This window comes from Dreissena polymorpha, chromosome 1, assembly GCF_020536995.1.
Source record: "Dreissena polymorpha isolate Duluth1 chromosome 1, UMN_Dpol_1.0, whole genome shotgun sequence".
Lineage (NCBI taxonomy): Eukaryota > Metazoa > Mollusca > Bivalvia > Myida > Dreissenidae > Dreissena > Dreissena polymorpha.
In genome coordinates, this window is record NC_068355.1 from 49,068,681 (window position 1) to 49,089,457 (window position 20,777).

Genomic DNA, 20,777 nt, shown 5'->3' on the forward strand with positions numbered 1-20,777 from the left:
TATGTTTCAATTTATAGTTAAATGTGTATTATTGGACATAACAACGAAAACTCCATTTAAATCGGCATTGTTTCGACAGAATAAGTTATTTGTCTGTAGTTTTCAAATGAAAATTAACACACCACATAGCATTTTTTCTCTAAAGTTTGGCATATTTTAGTAATTTTATAGTGAACTCAAATTCTTACACTATAAATGTATACATTAGATTTACCCGTAACGATTCTAAGATGTGTCTAAGCTATAAAACATGTTTTCGAGCACTCTCTTACACTGTGGTTCATTACATTCATTACGTGTATGTTGAGGCACGAACGATAACTCTGCTTGGAGAATGGTTTTCGAGTTTAAAAAATACTTCATTATGTAGTGTAATGTAGCCTTGATCGTACCGTACTATCCGCTACCGGAAATATTAATATATTTCCATGACGACGTTGTGATACTAAACAATATGGCGCCCTAGAAGTGATAAATGCAGTAAACAGCCCGTTTAATAATGACATTTTGCAGAAAATAGACCTGACTTGTTAAAATGTCACACAGGTACAGTTCAATATAGAAAATCCTACCTTATTTTCATCCATTACGTGTTGATAGTGTCATTCAACGTGTTTCAACTCATTAAAGATATCCCTGGCATGCTTCAAATCTATATAATTTTTATGATTATTAAATATTTAATTATGCTTAATGCTTATTGAGTCGTGGATAATTTTCATAAAGTTGTTATATCACAAATATTTTATAAATATATGACAATGAATCATTATAAACATAACTATTAACCTCTGGGTTTTATATTTGTTGATTTTTTTTCAAATGTTAATAGTCTGTGATAATAAAAAAATAAGCGATTGTCTTGATGGTGTCAATCCACCATCTTGAAAATAGGTTCTTGGTAAGCCGTTCAATCTGATTGGCTATTCCAATTTCATGATTGGAAATAGCTTTTAAGCTGACATTGCAGAGGAGGTAAATTTCTTGTGAACAAATATCAATAGACCATGAACTTATAATGAAGTATGAAAAGTAATCATAAATAAACAATTTTGTGTTACTTAGGAACAATATATAAACAAAACATAACAAAGGGAATATTTGATGAATTACAATATATTGACTCATACGCTATTTTGTTGCATTTTTTATCAGCCGTAATGCAATGCATCATATGCAAATGTTCCATCAAGGGATTCTACTCGATCTCTATACCCACGGCTCAAAAAGAATCAACAACTCAACAAGTCCCTTCCATATATATTTTAAAATAATTTATCTTGGTGTGCATGTAATTTTATTGTTGAAATTTCCTGTACACTTAAATTCGCGGATTTATGATTTTGGCTAAAAAAAGACACAAAAAATTAGGATTGCACTTTTGTAACTTTTCAATATCTTTGAAATTTCCTTTGGTTAATGCTTATCAAGCATGTAAAGAAACAAGTAAAATAATTTCTGCATTAATGCAAACAATGCAGCCATAACAGATTTTACCTTCAAAGATTGATTTATTTCTCGTTGTATCCATGTCAAAATTGTTTATTAATAGCGTGTTTAACCATGCAAAGCCGATAGTTCCATAGTACACATCACAATAAAGTCCACTACATGTATGTTTACCTTGTATCGAGACATCACATCAGAAAGGGAGAGTGCTTGATTGCAAAAGGCATGGGGACAACTAAATTTGATTAATTGAACTATTAAAAGATTTGATATAATAAACATCCAATCGTAACGGGGATATTCCAACTGAACACGCATCTAATGTCTGGAATCTATGATTATTTTGTGCAACATTTTCTGCAAATCGAGACATTTTGCTCTAAAATCAAATAGCTTCCACGTACAACATTGAAACTTCATATGTAGATGCACATTGATGAGTTCTACACACCACACCCATTTTTGGGTCACTAGGTCAAAGGTCAAGGTCACTGTGACTCTTGTTTAAAGTGTTGTGTTACCACTTCAGTAGTCAGTCAGCTTCACTTGGTATTTTATGTGAAAAAATCATGAAAAGAACCAATAAAATTTATTGAATATGTATAAATTTTCTTTATTTTATTTGAAGTAAGATTTTGTAATGCAAAAGTAAGATTTTGTAATGCAATTATACCTGATTTTGCGTTTGTATTTTTTTTCAACCTTAGTAATGCAAGTGAAATAAAATACTTGGAGGGCATGCATGTGAAGTCTTATAGAGAGTATCATTCTTAATGTAAACAAAAAGATAGATGCCAGGAGTGGGGAGAGGGAGTGACTTGCAGAAGAAGGGCCTAGTTTATAAGAAAACAAAAAAGTAGAAAAAAAACAAAAGCATTCATCTTTTCTTCAGAAGCATGTAACAGTAACAATGCACCTATTTGTAGCAATTAGCAACAGTGGTCATACGCGCTAGCATGCGAGCACAACAAGATCAATTATGTTTGGAGTGCAGCTTTTACAGCAAATGAGTTAACAAGCAATTTTTTTTGAAGAATGTCTTATTTTAAACATCTCGAAAGCGGGACTGTCATGCCAAATTGAGACTCTTGGCGTGTATATGATTATGTATGCAAAAAGCTAGAACTAACTATTTGTAATTTAAAATAGCAGACAGTGAAAGTGTATAGTCATTTCAAACGCTGAAATATTGTAAAGCAAATATTATTGCAAGAATGTACTACACCAAGTTACATTTTAAACACTGTCATTAAGCCATTATTTTGTTCTTAAACCTATAAGGGGTTTAGTATTTGCAATAGAATTGGTTTATTTAATTATTTTACTGCATAAAGAGTTTGTTTAAATATTGACTGTGTATAAATGTAAAACTGATTATTTCCAGCACCTACAACAAACAATGGGCGGAGGCTCAGTCGGCTTTGATGGACCTTCTGGTGCAGGAGATACCAGCCGAACCTCCAAAACCAGAAAGAGTGAGTATTGACTCCTTGGACTTGTTAGTCTTATATTCGCTGTTATTGTAGTCAATCTGTGAACCTCACTTTACTTCTTACATACTTACTTAACATAGTGGGTGGTATGAGAGCTTCAGCTGATGTTGTTTATTAATTATCTTGCCGACTTTAAATAAAATTTATTCTGTGTTATCTAACTTGTAAATGACACAAGAATTACATCCAGATGTTGCCAACTTACTGAGCCACTCAACAAACTATTTAAATATAAGCACTGGTACTGGTTGAATTAGACAAGTGTTTTCAAATTATTAGCTTGAACTGCTCATTTAACATGTTATAGAAAGATAGAGAGATATAGGCTTCTAAATTTGTTGTAACTATGCATTTTAGGATCGCCTTGCTGCCTTTCAACTGCTTGCAACCATGTACATCAAATACATCCAGATCTTCCGTAAGCTGGAAATGAGTTATGATCAGGTTGTTCATCCTCAAAAGAGAAGAGTACTACGTCATGTGCTAGATGGCACTATGGGAAGAATACTCGAGCTTAAACATGAGATGGTGAACCTTGAGTTCTCAGAGTACCACTACTTTGATGACGTGCTTTCGGATCTGAAACTGACACCTGTGAGTATATTTTTTTAACATTGATTTAACTAAATAAGTGCTTTTGGTTAAAAACCAAAATACTTTTCTTTGTGAATTTTGCAAGAGGTACAAGTGTAAAATGTAGCAAGCATCCTTGTTCATGTGCATGGCATTGACTATCTATTTTATTTATTTATACATTTTCGTTTGAATCAGAATGATGTAGAGATTCCAATCCCCAAGTACTTCACCAATGAGAGGATGGAAGCATTAAAAGAACGAGAAAAATTGCTGGGCCAAATTCTCACCAAACTCGGACCTCAGGACAAAGACACGGTAAATAATATAAATATCTATTCAGTGCCATTATGAAGCTTTTAGTAGACCATATAAAGATTTTTAAAAAATCAACATTCTTAAGATCTAAAGAAATTAAAAAACTGAACTGTATCTTGTTTATCGATCCCTTACTGCCTGTGTATTGCAGAAAGAAGAAGTCAAGATGTCCTTTGAGGAGGCTATAAGGCTGATCCAGATTCATGAAAGAGCGCGACAGGGTCGCCTGCGTGCCAAGTTCATGAAGGAGATTCGAAGGCAAGAAGAGAGCGAGAGAGAGGCCGCCAGGCGTGGTGCTCCAACACTTGATCCAGATGTGGCCGCAACCAGAATCCAGAAGGTTTGTGAAATTCACTTATGCTGTTATATCATGCAGGGCTACCACCGGATAAACAATTTTGTTTTGCTAAATGCATGTACCTTGGAAGAGATTTTATATATTTGTGAGAGTTTTAACAAAAAAGTAATAAACAAAAAATCTTTAGCCAGATGTTCAGATTTGTTACTTTTGGCTAATTTCACAATTGGTAGGTCAGCTTTTGCTGTGCATCACATTATGATGCATTAAACGCTGTGGGAGCGTTCTTTCGATCTCCCATATAGACACCAAGTACTGGTTCTAGGCCCAGGAAACGGACTCGAGAGCATTTCAAATAAGTAGGAATTACTTTCTATGCAATCGAGCTAAAATAAATAGGTTTAAACTAAACTGGTTTTGTGACTTTAAACATATTCCTTTGTCAAACTGTTCTTTCATGCATATCATCTTGTAAGTGCTAGTAGTGAATTACTATGAATACTTGTATTGATATTGGTATTTGTATTATAAAAAAAATGAGAACTCGGTTTGAAGTGTTATAGCATTCTATAAACATCTTTAAACTGAATTTATCACTGTTAATGTTCATTTAATCATTTGTGTTATTTTACTTCAGGTATGGAAAGGCTTTTTCCAGCGTAGAAAAACAAAGAAAGAAAGGGAAGAAGAGATGATATTTATTGGCATGGTAAGCAGATTGCTTTTTCTTTCATTGTAAGTCATATTATCATTGTTCACTGGTTTTGTTTCTTGTGTGTGCTAAAACTCCTTCTTTACAGGAATACCTTGAGATTGCAGCCAAATAAAAAAAAATTGTTACTAGTATATGCACTTAATAAAAAAAACAACTTTAGTGTTAATCTCAGATATACGAGATTCAGCATGTAATGTTAAGTATCATTTTTTTAGTTATGCACACATGTGTTTCATTTCACAATATTAAGAAAAATATCTGTGAAGAAAGATCTGTGTATACCATACTAAAACTTCTGCTTAAATGTGTAATTAAAACTTTATTGTCTGTGATGCGTTTTAACATTGCCATGTGTATGTACAAGACACACTCACCAATCTCCCATGAATTCCATGTTCAGGCCCCGCCCCCACTACCTCCCAGTGTCAAGAACACCCCGCAAGCCCTGTCAAGCAAGACAGAACAGCAGCGACGCCTCACTCAAAAGATGCATGAGAACGAGTTTCAGCAGGCACTCGTCACAATCAAGGACAAGATCCGGGAGTCAGAGGGGCCAGATATGAAGGAGACCATGATGGACCAGATCAGGCAGTGGTTCATAGAGTGCAGGTACGGGGCTGTCAACGACTCATGATGTCTTTTAACCCTTAACCCCTCAGATACCCACTTTTACACTTTTGTTGTCCCTTCAAAAATAAGATTTATGTCCTTATTTACTAGATTCAAGTTTTAAACCTTCATTTGCAAACCTAAGATAATGATGAGCATCAAACAGCATAAAACCTGAACAGACTGTGAGTTCCTCGCAGGCTGTTCTGGTTTTATGCTGGTTGCGTGTAGCCATTTTCACATTGCTTCTGAGCGGGAAAGGGTTTAGATAATACTGAAAAAAATTCTTGATTGGCTTTACATGAGGTTTTATAATGTGCTGATCTGAATAATGATTTACTATTTTGTATCAAGTAAGCCATGCATGTGCAGATTTCTTTGCATTTTGTTAAGAAACATTCAATTAAGGTTGTACGTGAACTCACCTTTCATAGCCTAATGTATAAAAGTTGGTTATCAAATGTGATCTAAGGTAATTTCAATTTATAACTGAAGCTTCACTCTTTTGTATAAATAGAGAATGCTAGGTCGGTGCCAAATAAAGCAAAGTTTAGTTTGCGAGGCTAAGAAAATCTGAACCAACAAGCCTTGGCGAGTGGTTCAGATTTTTGTGCAGAGCAATATAAACTTTGCTTTATTTGGCACCGACCTAGTATTTGATTTATCCCATCAATTTTCTTAGTCGTAAATTATTTCTTTAAAAAAAGAATAGGAAAATCGAACTACACAGACAATCCCAACGTTATTTTAAGCAAACATTGTTTCATTATTTTAATCGTGCCGAGCCTAATACATTACAAAAAGATCAGGTACTAACCTGTTTTTTTGTTAATCATACCTCCACGTCCCCGATTTTTAAGAAATAATGGAAAAAAACACACCAAACAACTGCAGCTTTAGCGTGAAAGAACATGCATTGTGTCGTATGACGTGTTAATAATGACGTCACAAGTACGCGCACTTAATATTGTAAATAATGTTTTTTTGCTTTTTGAGTTGCATTATGTGTTAAAAATATATTACATCTTGGTATCAAATTGTTTGTTTTGTTGAACCTGATTTCGATTTTACTAAAATGATTACTTTATAGTTGATTCCGAGTAATATGACCATTTTCCGCCACCCATGACAGCTATATTTCAGCACTGCTGAAATAGAGGAAAATTTATTCCACAGTGGTTTATTTCGACAATGCACGTCTGATGATGGGATACAAAAAATTTGCTTTTCAGTTTTCTGGTAACTTTTCTTGGACCGAGATGTGATATATAACAACAGCACAGCCTTTGCGAAAGTCATGCATTGTTTTTATTTAAATTTATAATTGCTGATTCATTTTTACTTTATTATGATGATAATGAGCATACTGGTATGCATTCTACCTCCCTAGTTCTTTTGCTATCATTTGCAAATGCTGGCAGCAAACTGACCCTTTCAAATATTGGACATTAATCTTAGCTGAACACACTACTGGTTTATTCAGCTAAAAATAGTCAGTACATTTTACAGGGATGCCACTGGCAAGTTCCCTGAATACCCAGACGCTGATGACGGTGGATCCGCCAATATTTTCAAACAGAAGGATCCTGCGGAGGTGGAGGCCGAGCTTGCTGGAAAGGTAGAATCTCCAGTCAAAATATGAGCCGTCTGCGAAAACTGGGCTTAATGCATGTGTATAAAGTGTCATCCCAGATTAACCTGTGCAGGTTGCACAGGCTAATCAGGGACAACACTCTCTGCGTACAGTGGATTTCAGCCTTAATGCATGTGTATAAAGTGTCATCCAAGATTTACCTGTGCAGGTTGCACAGGCTAATCAGGGACAACACTCTCTGCGTACAGTGGATTTCAGCTAGGAAGAGACTCCTTTTAACATAAATACCATAAAAGTGGAAAGTGTCGTCCCTGATCAGCCTGTGCAATCTGGGATGACACTGAACATGCATTCATTAATACCAGTTTTCCCATGCCATATGTTTCCATTTTGAAATAACAGGATTAAAGTAGACAAACAAATGATAATTTAAATGGTGTGCTGGTAATCATAAAATCTTTGTAATCTTTGAGCCAATATTTCCATAAGTTTTGGATCATAACAATATTTTCTGGTTATGATGTTATCTTCTTTATTTTTATCAAAGCCTTTCTATACATGTTGCAAACTAAACAAAAAATGAATTAACACATTTTATTTCTGGTATGACATGCATAACTTATATTTGTGTCACCTTTTGGTATTAATGTTTGAAATTTAAATGATACCTTACATCAGTAACAATTCTCTGTGACAACCTTTGCTTTTAAATGTACAAACAAAAATACGATAAAATACATTTTCATACATCTTGTAAACAGCGACAGTTTCATTACCGAAATAAGTCTGCCATAACTTCTGACACGTACACGTCTGAAAGTTCCTATTCTGACTGGGACGACAGTGAGGTAGCCTCGTATTAGATTTTCAGACACCGTCTTCTGTCCTTGTATTTCACATGAGTGATTAAATTGTTGTTGTACGAAGTATGTTGTGAAATTATTTTTGTGTATGATTCACACAGGTTTATGTTTAAATTGAGAATATTTGTGCCAAGCTACAAAAAAAGTGTAAAAAAAATATTATCATTCTTAATATCATAGTTGTAGTTGTACCAAGTTGAAGTAAAATTAGGAAACAAATATTACAAAATATTTTAACGGTCTTATATTTCAGTGGATATCTAAATGTTTGAACTCAAATCACTTTCACAATTAATTTTGCATTTACCAATCAACCCATTACTTTATGATTATATTCAATTTTCAGTTTCATGCATCACTTTTCTGCATCTGTATTGAAGTTATGGAAACCAATTCAATATTTTAACTGGAATTATTTCTTTTTGTACGCTGTTGAAAGTTTTATAATTTTCTGTATGATTGTTATCGTGTGTTGGTATTAAAATGCATGAACACATTGGTCAATCAATTTATTGTTGAAATATTACTATAATAAATACACTTTATTCAATTCCTAATAACTTATTATCATGTTTATTTGATATTTATTGATTCTATACTAGAACATATTTTTAATGAAATGTTAACATAACAAATATGAATATTTTGAATTTATCACACTGTTATCAACAACCAACAGGAAGATGGTAAAAAGGATGGAAAGAAGGGAAAGAAGGGCAAGAAAGGCAAAAAAGGGAAAAAAGACAAGAAAGGAAAGAAAGGCAAAAAAGGGAAGAAAGGAAAGAAAGGCAAAGGCGGAGATGATGAGGTAAGATTCTTATTTTCATGGGATTAACATATGTGTTTTGTTTATGTATTAAAGAAATGTTTTTGTTTATGGGTTTATTTTTTCCCAAAAATTAATGAATAAATACAGAGCTTTTACAACATATTTCAAACTTATGATCACTACTTCTGCTTCCCATTACTATGTGGACAAAATCTCATATTCTAGTATGCTACTTATAGATATTTTGAGACTGCAGAAAAATAACAATTGTGTAAACCTGTATCTTAATCCACTGAATGATTTATGTATCTGATTTTCATAAACAGGAATCGTCAGTGAGTATTTTCAAAACATCATGTTGTCATGAAATGTGTATCTATGTAGTACATGTATAATTTGTTTTTCAAATGGTAAATGCATTGTGATCCTTTCCTTTTTATTATGTAACATTTAATACAATTAAAGAAGCCTCATCCGTAAAATTTATATTAAATTAAGTTTTTAAATATGGATACTTTTATATTTTTGAGTGTTAGTCACCATCTTGAAAACAAGGGTCATACTTAAGAGACATATTCTGTTGGATGTCTTTATGTTCACCCTGTGAGGTGATTGTTTGTAGGAGGAGGAGGAGGGGTGGAAGATGGCGCCGTCCACATTCATACCTGCTGTCAACGAGGGAACAGAGACATACAAAGGTGAGTTGGGTCTCGCAGGTTGTTACATAATGCATGTATAAGGGTTGCGATGTTGATTTGTCTATATTTGAGTCTAACTCTATAAAAACAGGCTGCACAGGCTAATCTTAGAAGACACTTTTTGCATATGCATTTAACCGCATTTCACTGATCATGTCTCATTTCCTCTCTACTTGATAATTCCTTACCACCTTTTCAAATCTTCATTTTACCTTTGATTATATTGAAACAGAGACAATTCAAATTCATGGCTGTTGTTGTCTGTCAAGCATCAAAGTCATTATTCGAAGGCGTAAAGTGAATATTTACTTTGTTGTGCTTTGATTGACATCGTTCCTTGGAGTGCAATATTTCCTTTTCTCCTAAACTTCTTATAATGTGTGATTGTATTGATACAACCAAAGCTTCTTTTCTGCAGGTGTGTGGCAAACGCGTAATGAGGCGGAAAATTTCTCACAAAAGCACGACTCTGAGCTTATCAAGGAGGAAAAGAGAAAGGAGGTAGAAGAGGAAATCAGAGTACAAGTTGATGAATTGATGAGAACTGAGCTGAAAAATCTGAAAGCTGTAAGTGGAACATCATGCAGTTATTAACCTTGGATTGTTTGTGCATGTTGTTGAAAATTTACCTAACCAAACAGATTTTATATTTATTGTTTTGAATGTAGCTGTGTTCGTTAACCTTTTACTTTTGTGAATAGATGTGATTATTCTTGTTATTAACATCTTATAAGCTTTAATTTTTATAAAAGACACCCAAAACAGCCAAGAACCTAGAACCTTTTGTGAATGTATGATTGTCAACTAAAGCAGAATAAAGTTTTTTTTATTTTACTGTCAACTTACTGATGAAGTTTTAGACAAGGCAAATGTTTGTTACTGCATTCTACCTTCCTTCCTTTTTTGGGGGTTTTAATAGTATTTTTTCATTCCAGTTTGCTAACTTCAGAATTTGTTATCTCTTTTATCTGTATATCTATATAGGCTGTAGATCGAGACAAGGGAGGCAAAAAGAAGAAGAAATCAGGAAAGAAAAAGAAGAAAAAGAAGAAGAGTGGAAAGAAGGGCAAGAAGAAGGGAAAAAAAGAAAAGGATCTGACTCCAGACAGGTATTATGCAGCAGTAGACTCATATCAGAATCAGTTGTTATTGTTTATATTTCATCTTGTTTATATTTGATTTATAGACATGTACTTAAAAATTTAACTAAAACACTATTTTTGTTATTGTGTATGGCATTTGTTAACGCTATTGAAAGTAAAGACTGCAAATTAAATTCTGTGAAACTTGTTAGTTTTGTTATATTACCGTTTATAATATGACATATGAAGTAACATTTGATGAATTAGTGAAATGAAAAAATCATGCTTACCGGTAATAAGGCACAATTTTTTCTTCAATTGGGCTTCCTAATGCAATATTGCATAGTGTTATTGATGATGATGTAAAAAGAGGACAGCAAAATATTGTTTGTAGTATGCAGTATAAATTAAGTTACCTTATTAAGTATTTACCCATACTATGTGTCTTTATTTTACGAATGTATTGCAGAAAATGTCCAAATATTAAGAAAAACATTATCACCTCACTAAGCAAAAGGAAAAACTGTCATGATACTGTGCAGGTTTTCAGTATTCAACAGAAAGTCTATCCCACATGGGTTTGTTACTTTGTGAATGCAGGCATCATGATGGAATGTAATCCTTGCAGTTAAACTCTTTCCCGCTCCGAAGCAAAGGGAAAATGGCTGTGTGCAACTAGCAAAAAAACAGAACAGCCTGAGTGTAACTCACAGTCTGCTCAGGTTTTATGCCGTTTGCTGCTCATCAGTATCTCAGGGTCGGAAATCACGGCTTCAAAACTTTAATCTTGTACGAACGGTCTTAAATTTTATTTGATTTTCTAAGAGACTTAAAATGTGTCAAAGTGTGTATATGAGTGACAATGGGTCTATGTATTTCAGAACCATAGAGTCCCTGTACGAGGAGCTGGTGATGCAGGGTATCATAGTGCGCAGTCCCCCGATACGGCTGGCAGACTTTGAGGGCGAGTACAGCTTCCTGGGCACCACACTCCGCCAGGCAAACATCGAGCCCATGCCTTCACTCAGCGACGTGCGCAGGCTGGTCACAGAGTTTGGAATTCTACCGCTAGGTTTTCTTTTCTCTTTCCTGAATTAAAATATATTAATACACAATTTTAATGTAAATTTGTCTAGACATGGAAGAATTGTTGTAATGTTATCACTTCCTTCCAGTTTTCAAATTATAGAAAAGTGGAAATAAAGCCCCACTAGTACAGCACGTTGATGTTCATAACCCCAAAAGTACTCTGTGTAAATTGTGCGCATATTACACATATATTATGACATAAGTAAAATCATTAACCCTTTGCATGCTGGGATATTTGTCGTCTGCTAAATTGGTGTCTGCTGAATTTCTAAAATCATCATTTTTTTCACTGTTTTTCAAAGACCACTATCAAAATAGCAAACAGTTTGGATCACGTTTTGTGGCGTCTGATCTTGATCCAAACTGTTTGCAAAGCCCTTTAAAATTTGGTTCCAGCGCTAAAAGGGTTAAAGCATAAAAATGTCCTCTGTGTTGGCAGGTTCCCCAGCAGTGCATGAGCAGGCCCCCCTGACCAAGTCAATCCTCCTGGCAGGGCCCCACGGTACAGGCAAGAAAATGTTGGTGCACGCCATCTGCAATGAGACCGGCGCAAACCTGTTTGACATCTCCCCTGCTAACATTGTGGGCAAATACCCGGGCAAGGACGGCCTCAAAATGCTTATGCATCTTTTGTTCAAGGTAAAGATGCGGGCACTGAATACAAGGAATAAAATTACTCATAGTAATACGGTATTTATTTTAATGAATTTATATAGAAATGAATTCATCAGTCTAGTTGGGTAGTGCAACGCGTTTAATCTTGTGTTTGGAGTAAATTTGAATTCTTTCTGCTTATAATACTCAAATTTGCAGCTGGTTTTATAATTAAACAGTTGGACCTTTATTGAATTTAACATTTAAGTGACAATGGGGATGACTATTAGTGTACCACAAAACTATACAAAACTATACATATAATGTTCTGTTACATTTACATAGCAAAATTTCTGTCCAAGCCAATAAATAGGTTGTATTTGCAAACACTGCATACAGTATTCATAAGTTTCATGTTGACGTCATAATTGTTCATGTTTCTTTATTTCTGTATTAAATTTTGTGCATATCGCACGATAGTCTATTGATAGAATATTGCATATATGGAGCATTACATAGAGTGCACACGGTTATTGAAACATACTTATAATTACATCAAATACAGACGGTCAAGTTTATGAAAAAGAAGTCGTGTTCAGCTTCTACTTTAGAGTTGTATCAAATTATTCATGTTCTATCAATAGAATGCTGTCATTTATTTATTTGATTATTTTCTACTGTCAGGTTGGCCGGGCCCTGCAGCCTTCTGTCTTCTATGTGGGCGACTGTGAGAAGATGTTCAAGAAGAAGATTCCAAAAACAGACCCAGTATGTATAAAAGCATTGTGCAAACCAGTGTAAAAGAGACCCTGATGATTACCATAATTACTCTATAACTTTTTTTGGTGTCCAAAAAGTTAGCGACAATAATATGGATGTGCATAGACACTCAAAAAATAATGCATTGACAATTAGATACGGGTATGCAATATGTATAGCATCGATTGTTTAAGGGAATAATAGCATGTGCTTGTAAAAATGCCATTCAGTTTAGTATAAATTATTTTTATGTATGTTTCACTATGAGCTGATGGGTGAAACCATTGTCTATTACCGATATACATAGTTATCTACAAAATAACGCAAACATTATGATCTATTGCACTAAGGCATATTATGACCTTAATTTTGGTGTAAACATGATTGATGGAAGTGTCACCAGATAAGCGCCATAGGGTTGAATTCTGGTAAAATAACTTTGTAAAATAAACTGTCAGAAAATTTAGGGTCATTAATTTTGGACAAAAACTTGTACAACCTAAGATTTAGAGCAGAGAAAAGTAATTATTTAAGCTAAAAAAGGGGGTGTCTGAAAAATTAAAAGTGTCCACAAATTAGATTAATTATGGTAGTTTTAAATGAGATTGTTTACCCACATTAAACAAAAGTATTTAGGTCTTGTAAGTGCAATGGAATACTGCAGCCAAAATATAAAAAAACAAATCAATATTAAATTTAAAATTACATGTATCCTTTGTTCTCTTAATTATGTATTTATATACATAACACATCTTTTATAATGCTTTCACAGGAGGTATTTACCTTTTCACCTACCAAATGATGGTCTGTTATAAATGGAAGTAAATGTGTTGTTTGAGTGATTTAATTGCACTTTATATTTTGACATATTTTACATCATTTCTCTTACATGTTGTCATGTGGTATGAGGTGTGATTTAAATCAGGGTGTTTTTAGGGGGATGCTTAACCTTTCATCATTTGTGAAGCATTTTTCTGTCTTCAACCTTGCTCTGTTTTAGCAAATATTGTACTTCATTGTTATTGTTTGTGTTTATTTTCAACCTTTACTAAGGGAGTCACATTATTTGCAATTTTGATTAATTATATGATATTCATCATTTCAATATTACCCACAACGCAAACATGCCATTAGCATTTTTGGTCATACTATTGCTTTTGATTGGCTTCATAAAGCACTCATATTTTATTTTTACTCCTTAATATTCTCAGACTGATCCAAAACGTCTTAAGAAGGAACTACCAAAAGCGCTGAAAACCATCAAAGCGGATGACCGTCTGCTGTTGATTGGCACGTCTCGTTGCCCGTTTGAGGGGGAGATGAAGCCCTTGACGACCTGCTATCAGCGTCTCATTCTCATCCCCAGGCCAGACTACGCCTCCAGGCATTGTGAGTAGCCCTTCTGGAGTTGTCTACCTTTAGTCTGCTATTAACTCTTTCAGTGCTGGAACCAAATTTTTGAAGGCCTTTGCAAACAGTTTGGATCCAGATGAGACGCCACAGAACGTGGCGTCTCATCAGGATCCAAACAGTTTGCTAGTCTGATAGTAATTTTTTTTTTTAATCAAAGAAAATGCTAAATTAAGAAATTTTAGCAGACCACAAATTTCCCAGCATGCAAAGGGTTAAGTTTGCAGTATTGGTTATAAATATGAAAAGCAAGGCGACCCTCTGGGGACATTTGTTGGGTCAGCATTTCATAATAATCAGTAAATATTTTGCTTATCAATTTAAACATAAATATGAAGCTTGTTGTTCCAAAACTGTGTTAACCCAAAGACTTTTCACTGTTTTAGATATGTTTGTATTGGTGTTTCAAATACATAAATTAAAACCAGTATTATTATAGATAGTATCTCTACCATGTCTGCCAACAGTATTATGGCGGCGTCTGATCATCAAGAACAACGGAATGATCATGAACACCCTGGATGTGAGCTCACTCGCCAAGGTCACCGATGGTTACACGCCAGGTCATATTCAGACGGCTGTGGGGCAGGTTCTGACGGACCGACGTATACAGCAGCTCTCCAAGCGCCCCCTACAGGCAGTTGAGTTTATTGCCCCACTCGCTCGCATTGACCCCATTTATAAGGAGGAGGAGGAGTCATTCAAGGTGAAGTTTCTGGCATATAACTTCCTGTTTAATTGCTTATTTTCTTTAAGAAAAAACTCTACATAAAGTTTAATAATGCTTAAAAATTGTGCAGAAAAAAACTGAAGTAAAATCAGTCTACAACAGATCTTTTTTAATCAAACATTATATTTATGTTTAAAAAACCATTCCCTATGAATAATAACAATAAGGTATATAGTATTTAAATCATTTAAATAATTTTAAGCCATTGTAAATTTAATAACATGTTTTTGTTTAAATAACAAATAAACCCTTGGCAATAATTATTTTTCAATTCTATAATTCAGTTGTCTGCATTGCAAACATTCTTCATGAATTTTGTGTTACAATAACAGCCCAAACTTACTTCATCTTAAGTTCATGTATGTAGTTAGATGATTAAAATGTAAAGTTGTTACTAGATTGGCTTTCTATGCATTAAGAAATGCACTTCAGTGACATGTTAATTAAAATAAAAAAACATAAAGATTATATAAGTTTTACCACCCTGTTAGGTTAACAAACATTAGAACGCTTAATGTTTAACTGCACCTGTTCTTAAACATGGAATTTATCATAAACAAAATATGCTGCTGCTTAGGAAACAACACCTTTTATTTGATGTATTTATCTTTATTCCAGACACAGATAAGTTTATAAATACATTTTTAGCTCATCTAAGTACAAAGTGCTCATGGTTAGCAATGGCAATGTCCATTCTCTAAAGTTGTCAGATGTTCGTTGTCGACTTTAGCTTGTTTTCATTTTACATTTGGTCAGAATAACTAGGCAAGAGTTCTAAATTGGGTCATATGCATTGACCAGCTAGGTCACCCAGTCAAATATTAGAAACAAACTTAAACTACTTCAAAATTCATTGCTCAATTTTGATGATACTTTGTAAGAATGGCTAACTTTACAATATCTACCGGTAAGCCATTTTTGGTAATGTATATCCAAATTACTAGGTCACTAACTCTTTTGGTAAAAAAAAACCTAGTTACTACTCTAGAAGCCACATTTATGCTCTAAGCTTGTTTAGAAGGTTAGCTCTGAAAATAGTTCGGCCTAGTTTGAATCTGGGTTACTTGTCTCTAAAACTAGGTCATGGGGTCAAAGCATAATAAAGCCTTGTTACTACTCTAGAAGCCACATTTATGACAAGATGAAAATTTGCCTGCATGTTTATCTTCAAAAATGTTAAGGCCAAGTTATAATCTGTGTTTAATGTGTCAAAAAACTATGTCACCATGACAAATCCTAGAAACAAACATATTACCACTTTAGAAGTCACATTTAAACTCAATCTTTATAAAACACGGTCAGAATGTTTATCTTCACAATATCAAGGCCATGTTTGAATCTGGGCTAAATCAAAACCTACGGTCAACAGGTCAATTCTTCAACAATTGGTGTACCATGAACTCAGGTTAGGGCTTCAGGGCCATCATGGCCCTCTCAGTTTGGTTCTGTTTGGTTTTGAAAGCCAGAAGTTTATTGAGATCTTCCAACTCTGTTTTCTTGTGTAGAAACAGTCCTCAGTGCCTTTTAACATTAAACACTTCTGATTGCATGATGGACACTAAATTAATGTGACCGCTTGAAAAGTTTGTAGGAAAAGGATTGTAAAACTTATTCCAATTATCAAAATTCATTGTGTGTATTTTACATAAGAATATGTTGTGTTTGTAGGCGTGGTATGCCAAGACGCCTCTCGGCAAGAAGCGAGCCAGGGCAGCTAAAGGAGACGATGAGGAGGGTGGTGGTGGTGGAAAAGGGGGCAAAGGGAAAAAGGGCAAAAAGGGAAAGAAAGGAAAGAAAGGAAAGAAGAAGAAGAAATAAGCTTTAGTCTTACAGTTAAACATGTGTTACATCATGTTCTATTTGAGCTGAAGATATGTTTTAATAAATTAAAATATAAACTGAAACTGCTTTTATGGAATTAAGCATATGATTAATTGTGATAACTGTTGTGTGATAAATGTGTGATATGTTTGTTAAACATTTTGCAATATATGATATTGTTGATAAATATGCAAATATTTGCATTTATGCACTACAAGAACTGCTGATGTGGTATTAAGTATTAAAGAGAGTAAAGTATAAGCTTCAATTAATAGTTATTTTTTATATAGATACCTAGTTTTATATAATAATGTGGAGATGGACCTTTTTATTACAAAAATAATTTTGCTATGCCTTACCTTACTAGCAGATCCTCTGAACAAAATATTGCTGTAACATTAGGTTGTGTGTATATTATTCATCTTTAATAATCCGTCCAATGTCTGTGTTAATGCATGTGTAAATACACTTACAAACTAACAAAATGTGTGTTACTGGATTTTTTATTATCAGATCTAATTTATCAACCAAAGATATTTCAAACAAGCTACCGCAGAAAAATCCCTACAAAAATATCAACATTCATAGATCTTTGTCTGTGGATGTATTCAATATTTAGTCAGAAGAAAATGATTTACCGGTATATCTGTTATTTCTCTGCTGGGTAAAAGTATGCATATATGAGGCAAATATGTGACCAGTTCCCTTTGAGCAACATTCCAGAATTTTCCAGCTGAAAAGCTATGGGAGAAATGTTAGGTTTTTTCAAAAGGCCCTTTGTCAGATGGGCCCAAAGGGTTTCCCCCTGGAGATCATATGGCCTTATTGCTTCTGACAATTTAAAGAGGCCTTTTCACAGATTTCGGCATGTATTGACGTTTGTCTTTAAATACTTTATATTGATAAATGTAAAACATTGGATCTAAAAAGCTCCAGTAAAAAAAAAATAAGAAAAAAGGGGAAAGAAAAAAAGTAACACTCAACTGGGCTTGAACCACTGACCCCTGGAGTATAAGTCTATCGCTTAGACCACTCAGCCATCCTTGCTCATACAATGAGTGATGTATTTTATACTTTGTATAAGCAATCCTCGTATCACAAAATATGACAACAACAACAGAACTCTCCAAATTATTCAATTGTTTTGCGTTGCAACGCTTTATAATCTTTTTTAATTTTGTCAATTTACCAAAACATGAAAAGGTCCTTTTAAATCATTTTTGAAAGACTTTGTTGTAAGAAATACTACTGATACATATTACTAGGTTTCAATATTATAGGTGTTTCATAATGCAATTGTTATGATTTGTCACAAGGCATTAAATTTTTTAAAAATGACAACATTATTATAACGGCTACTGTATGTGCATGGCAACAATTACCCGGTAACTCTTGTAGCCCCTATTCCTAAAAGGATTGACAATGTTTTTGGACAAAATTATTTGATAATGGTTTTGTTGACCATACTTTCCATAAAATTCAATTGAAATAAGCCTACTATGCATACTGGTACATGCTAAATGTGAGATCTATCATAACTGTACATGAACGGACATGCCAAGAGTAATTGTAGATTGATTTCCTTTATACATTAACATACAGCATCCAAAAAATCATTGTTTCTTATGATTGTTAGGCCATAAGGCCTCAAAGATATATCGCCCTGTCAGTTTAATGGTATAAAGCAACAGGCGGCCGATACCTCAAAGCTCAAATGAGATCAATAAGTACAAATTGTATTCATAACTTTCTGGGAGTATGGAATTTTTATGTCCTAAGAGAACTAGTGCACATTTAAGTAAAATTATGATCCAATGCTGTTACACACATTTACAAACAGAAAATTTATGTTCAATACTTCTAACATGGAAGCTGGTTTTGGGAGCAAAAACTATTTGTTTCCAGTGAAATCATTGATGTTTAAAATAACAATGTTTAATTTGCAAGTTGTTATGGTTTTCTTGACGGAAAGCCTATTATATGTATGTACATTTCAAACAGGCTTGGTAAAAAAACAGTAATAATTAGTATAGTAAATTTTCATTAAAGAGGTCTGACCGATTAATTTTCTTTAACAGAAGTTTGTTCCATGGTATGAAGCAAGAAATATCCAGTTTAAATCCAATCGTTTTAAATGACTTATCGGGGTAAACATGTTAAAATAATCCTTGTGACAATATTAAATTGGTATTTGCCAGTTTGAGTTAGGCAAACCATAGGCTGATCGATTATTGCAGTGGTTGTGACAAGTGCTTCCCACCTAGGCAACCTGGGTTCAATCTGCGTTCCCAGCAGCATATGAGTTTTGTTGGTGGACACCATACCGGGTGGGTGGGGTTTCCTCCGGGTATTCCGGCATCCCCCACAACACAAGACCACTCCTTACTTGTAAAATCTGGTCGAGAACAAATAGCTGGAAATTGCAGCTATGATTCATGATTTGTCCTACCTTTCGAGAATTTAATAAGTTAATGAGGAATGAGTGCAGGGACACGCTCTGGGTCCACACAAAATGATGCATCAGGCATGGAAGGACCTCATAAACTTCAAAATACACACACATACACACAAGGACAATCAAAGGGTTTAATAGTGGAAATAGTATATACTTTGTTTAACTTTACTACTGTCTTCAAATAAATTCTATTGTGCTGGTAGTTTGAATTCACTTTAAAAAGAGACCTTTGGAATATGTGTAATGAAAATGGTTCCAAGTTTCCTGCCGCAGTGCATAAATCACATTGTGTGTCACAGCGAAAGTCTTATGTAAAACATTAAATGTGAAATACATAAATTTTCTATTGTTATTATGAACACACATTGCTCTCATAGAGGCAAACATTGTTAATTCATTAATCAAATTAGCGATGTACAAATAAAACCTCCAGTCGCAAAACACTTTAGTTTCGCTTAAGAAGTTTTATGAATATTTGTCTATCTCCTTTAAAACTTGCAGACACGTATCGACATATGGGCACGAAATCGTCACTTAATAAATACATTAGTATGAAACCTGCATAAAATATACGGCATACTTCAACAAAGTGGCATTTGATTACCTTAATCTTAATAATTAATCAGTCGACGGCGTATATGCAATTATTTCAACAGTACTCCTTTATTGCTTCAGTGTATAGTTCCCTAATATAATCAGGCCATAAAACCTGTCATTTGCTGGTGCCATATCTGAAAGCCGTATCGGCTTATCACACGTCTTTGAGCGAGTCTGGTAGGGGCCTCCACGGCAGCTGTTGGAACTCATCGAGACACCGGAACGATGGGCAGATAGACGGCTGACAAGATAAAATTCACAAGCATCTCTCCCAACGAAAATAAACCGGATTTTTTTCTTCGCCCATAGAATCATTCAAAGTGAGTTTGGTTGGATTGTCGTTAAATTCAGGGCTCAACAATCAACATAATATACAAAGTTTTATTTGTACCCATTTAAAGGAACTGCATATAAGTAGGCTCCTTCTTCCGTGTAAGTGCCTCATATTGCTGACCTCAGATAAGCCATGTTCTAAATTCAGATTCTAAATATTCAAAACCTTGTCTTTTTAACAACATGATAAGTAAATTAAATGATCATAAACGCGTTGTCTGCATAAGGAAGAACTTCATGTCGCAATCGAACTTTCTTTTTACATCTTGTGAAAATAAAAATATCGGTAAATATACTGATTAAAACATGTATAAAGTTTCAATATTCTACGTCTATCCTGAAGTATTTATCAAGAACCAGACATATGGAAGGATGACCTGGTCAAGAATGACAGTCTACCTGAGCAATCGACTTTATCTACGAAAAGCAACACCGGCCAATCAAATAATTAGCCGGATAGTTGAAACACTGTCCGATCCGTGAATCGTAAATATTGGTCTCTCGTCTGCCAATTTGATGTCAGTGCTA

At 34.2% G+C, this 20,777-nt stretch overlaps 1 protein-coding gene across 1 annotated transcript; it reads left to right on the forward strand.

The window, feature by feature from the left end:
• Positions 1-402: 402 nt before the first annotated feature.
• On the forward strand, positions 403-17,349 carry LOC127879788 (dynein regulatory complex protein 11-like). The gene is made up of 18 exons (XM_052426843.1): positions 403-546; positions 2,834-2,924; positions 3,300-3,536; positions 3,714-3,833; positions 3,985-4,173; positions 4,769-4,840; positions 5,247-5,455; positions 6,965-7,073; positions 8,592-8,720; positions 9,304-9,379; positions 9,798-9,946; positions 10,364-10,488; positions 11,343-11,533; positions 11,990-12,189; positions 12,829-12,912; positions 14,115-14,292; positions 14,781-15,019; positions 16,712-17,349. The coding sequence occupies exons 1-18, from the start codon at positions 536-538 to the stop codon at positions 16,859-16,861; spliced, it is 2,559 nt and encodes an 852-aa protein (XP_052282803.1). The 5' UTR covers positions 403-535; the 3' UTR covers positions 16,862-17,349.
• Positions 17,350-20,777: the final 3,428 nt, after the last annotated feature.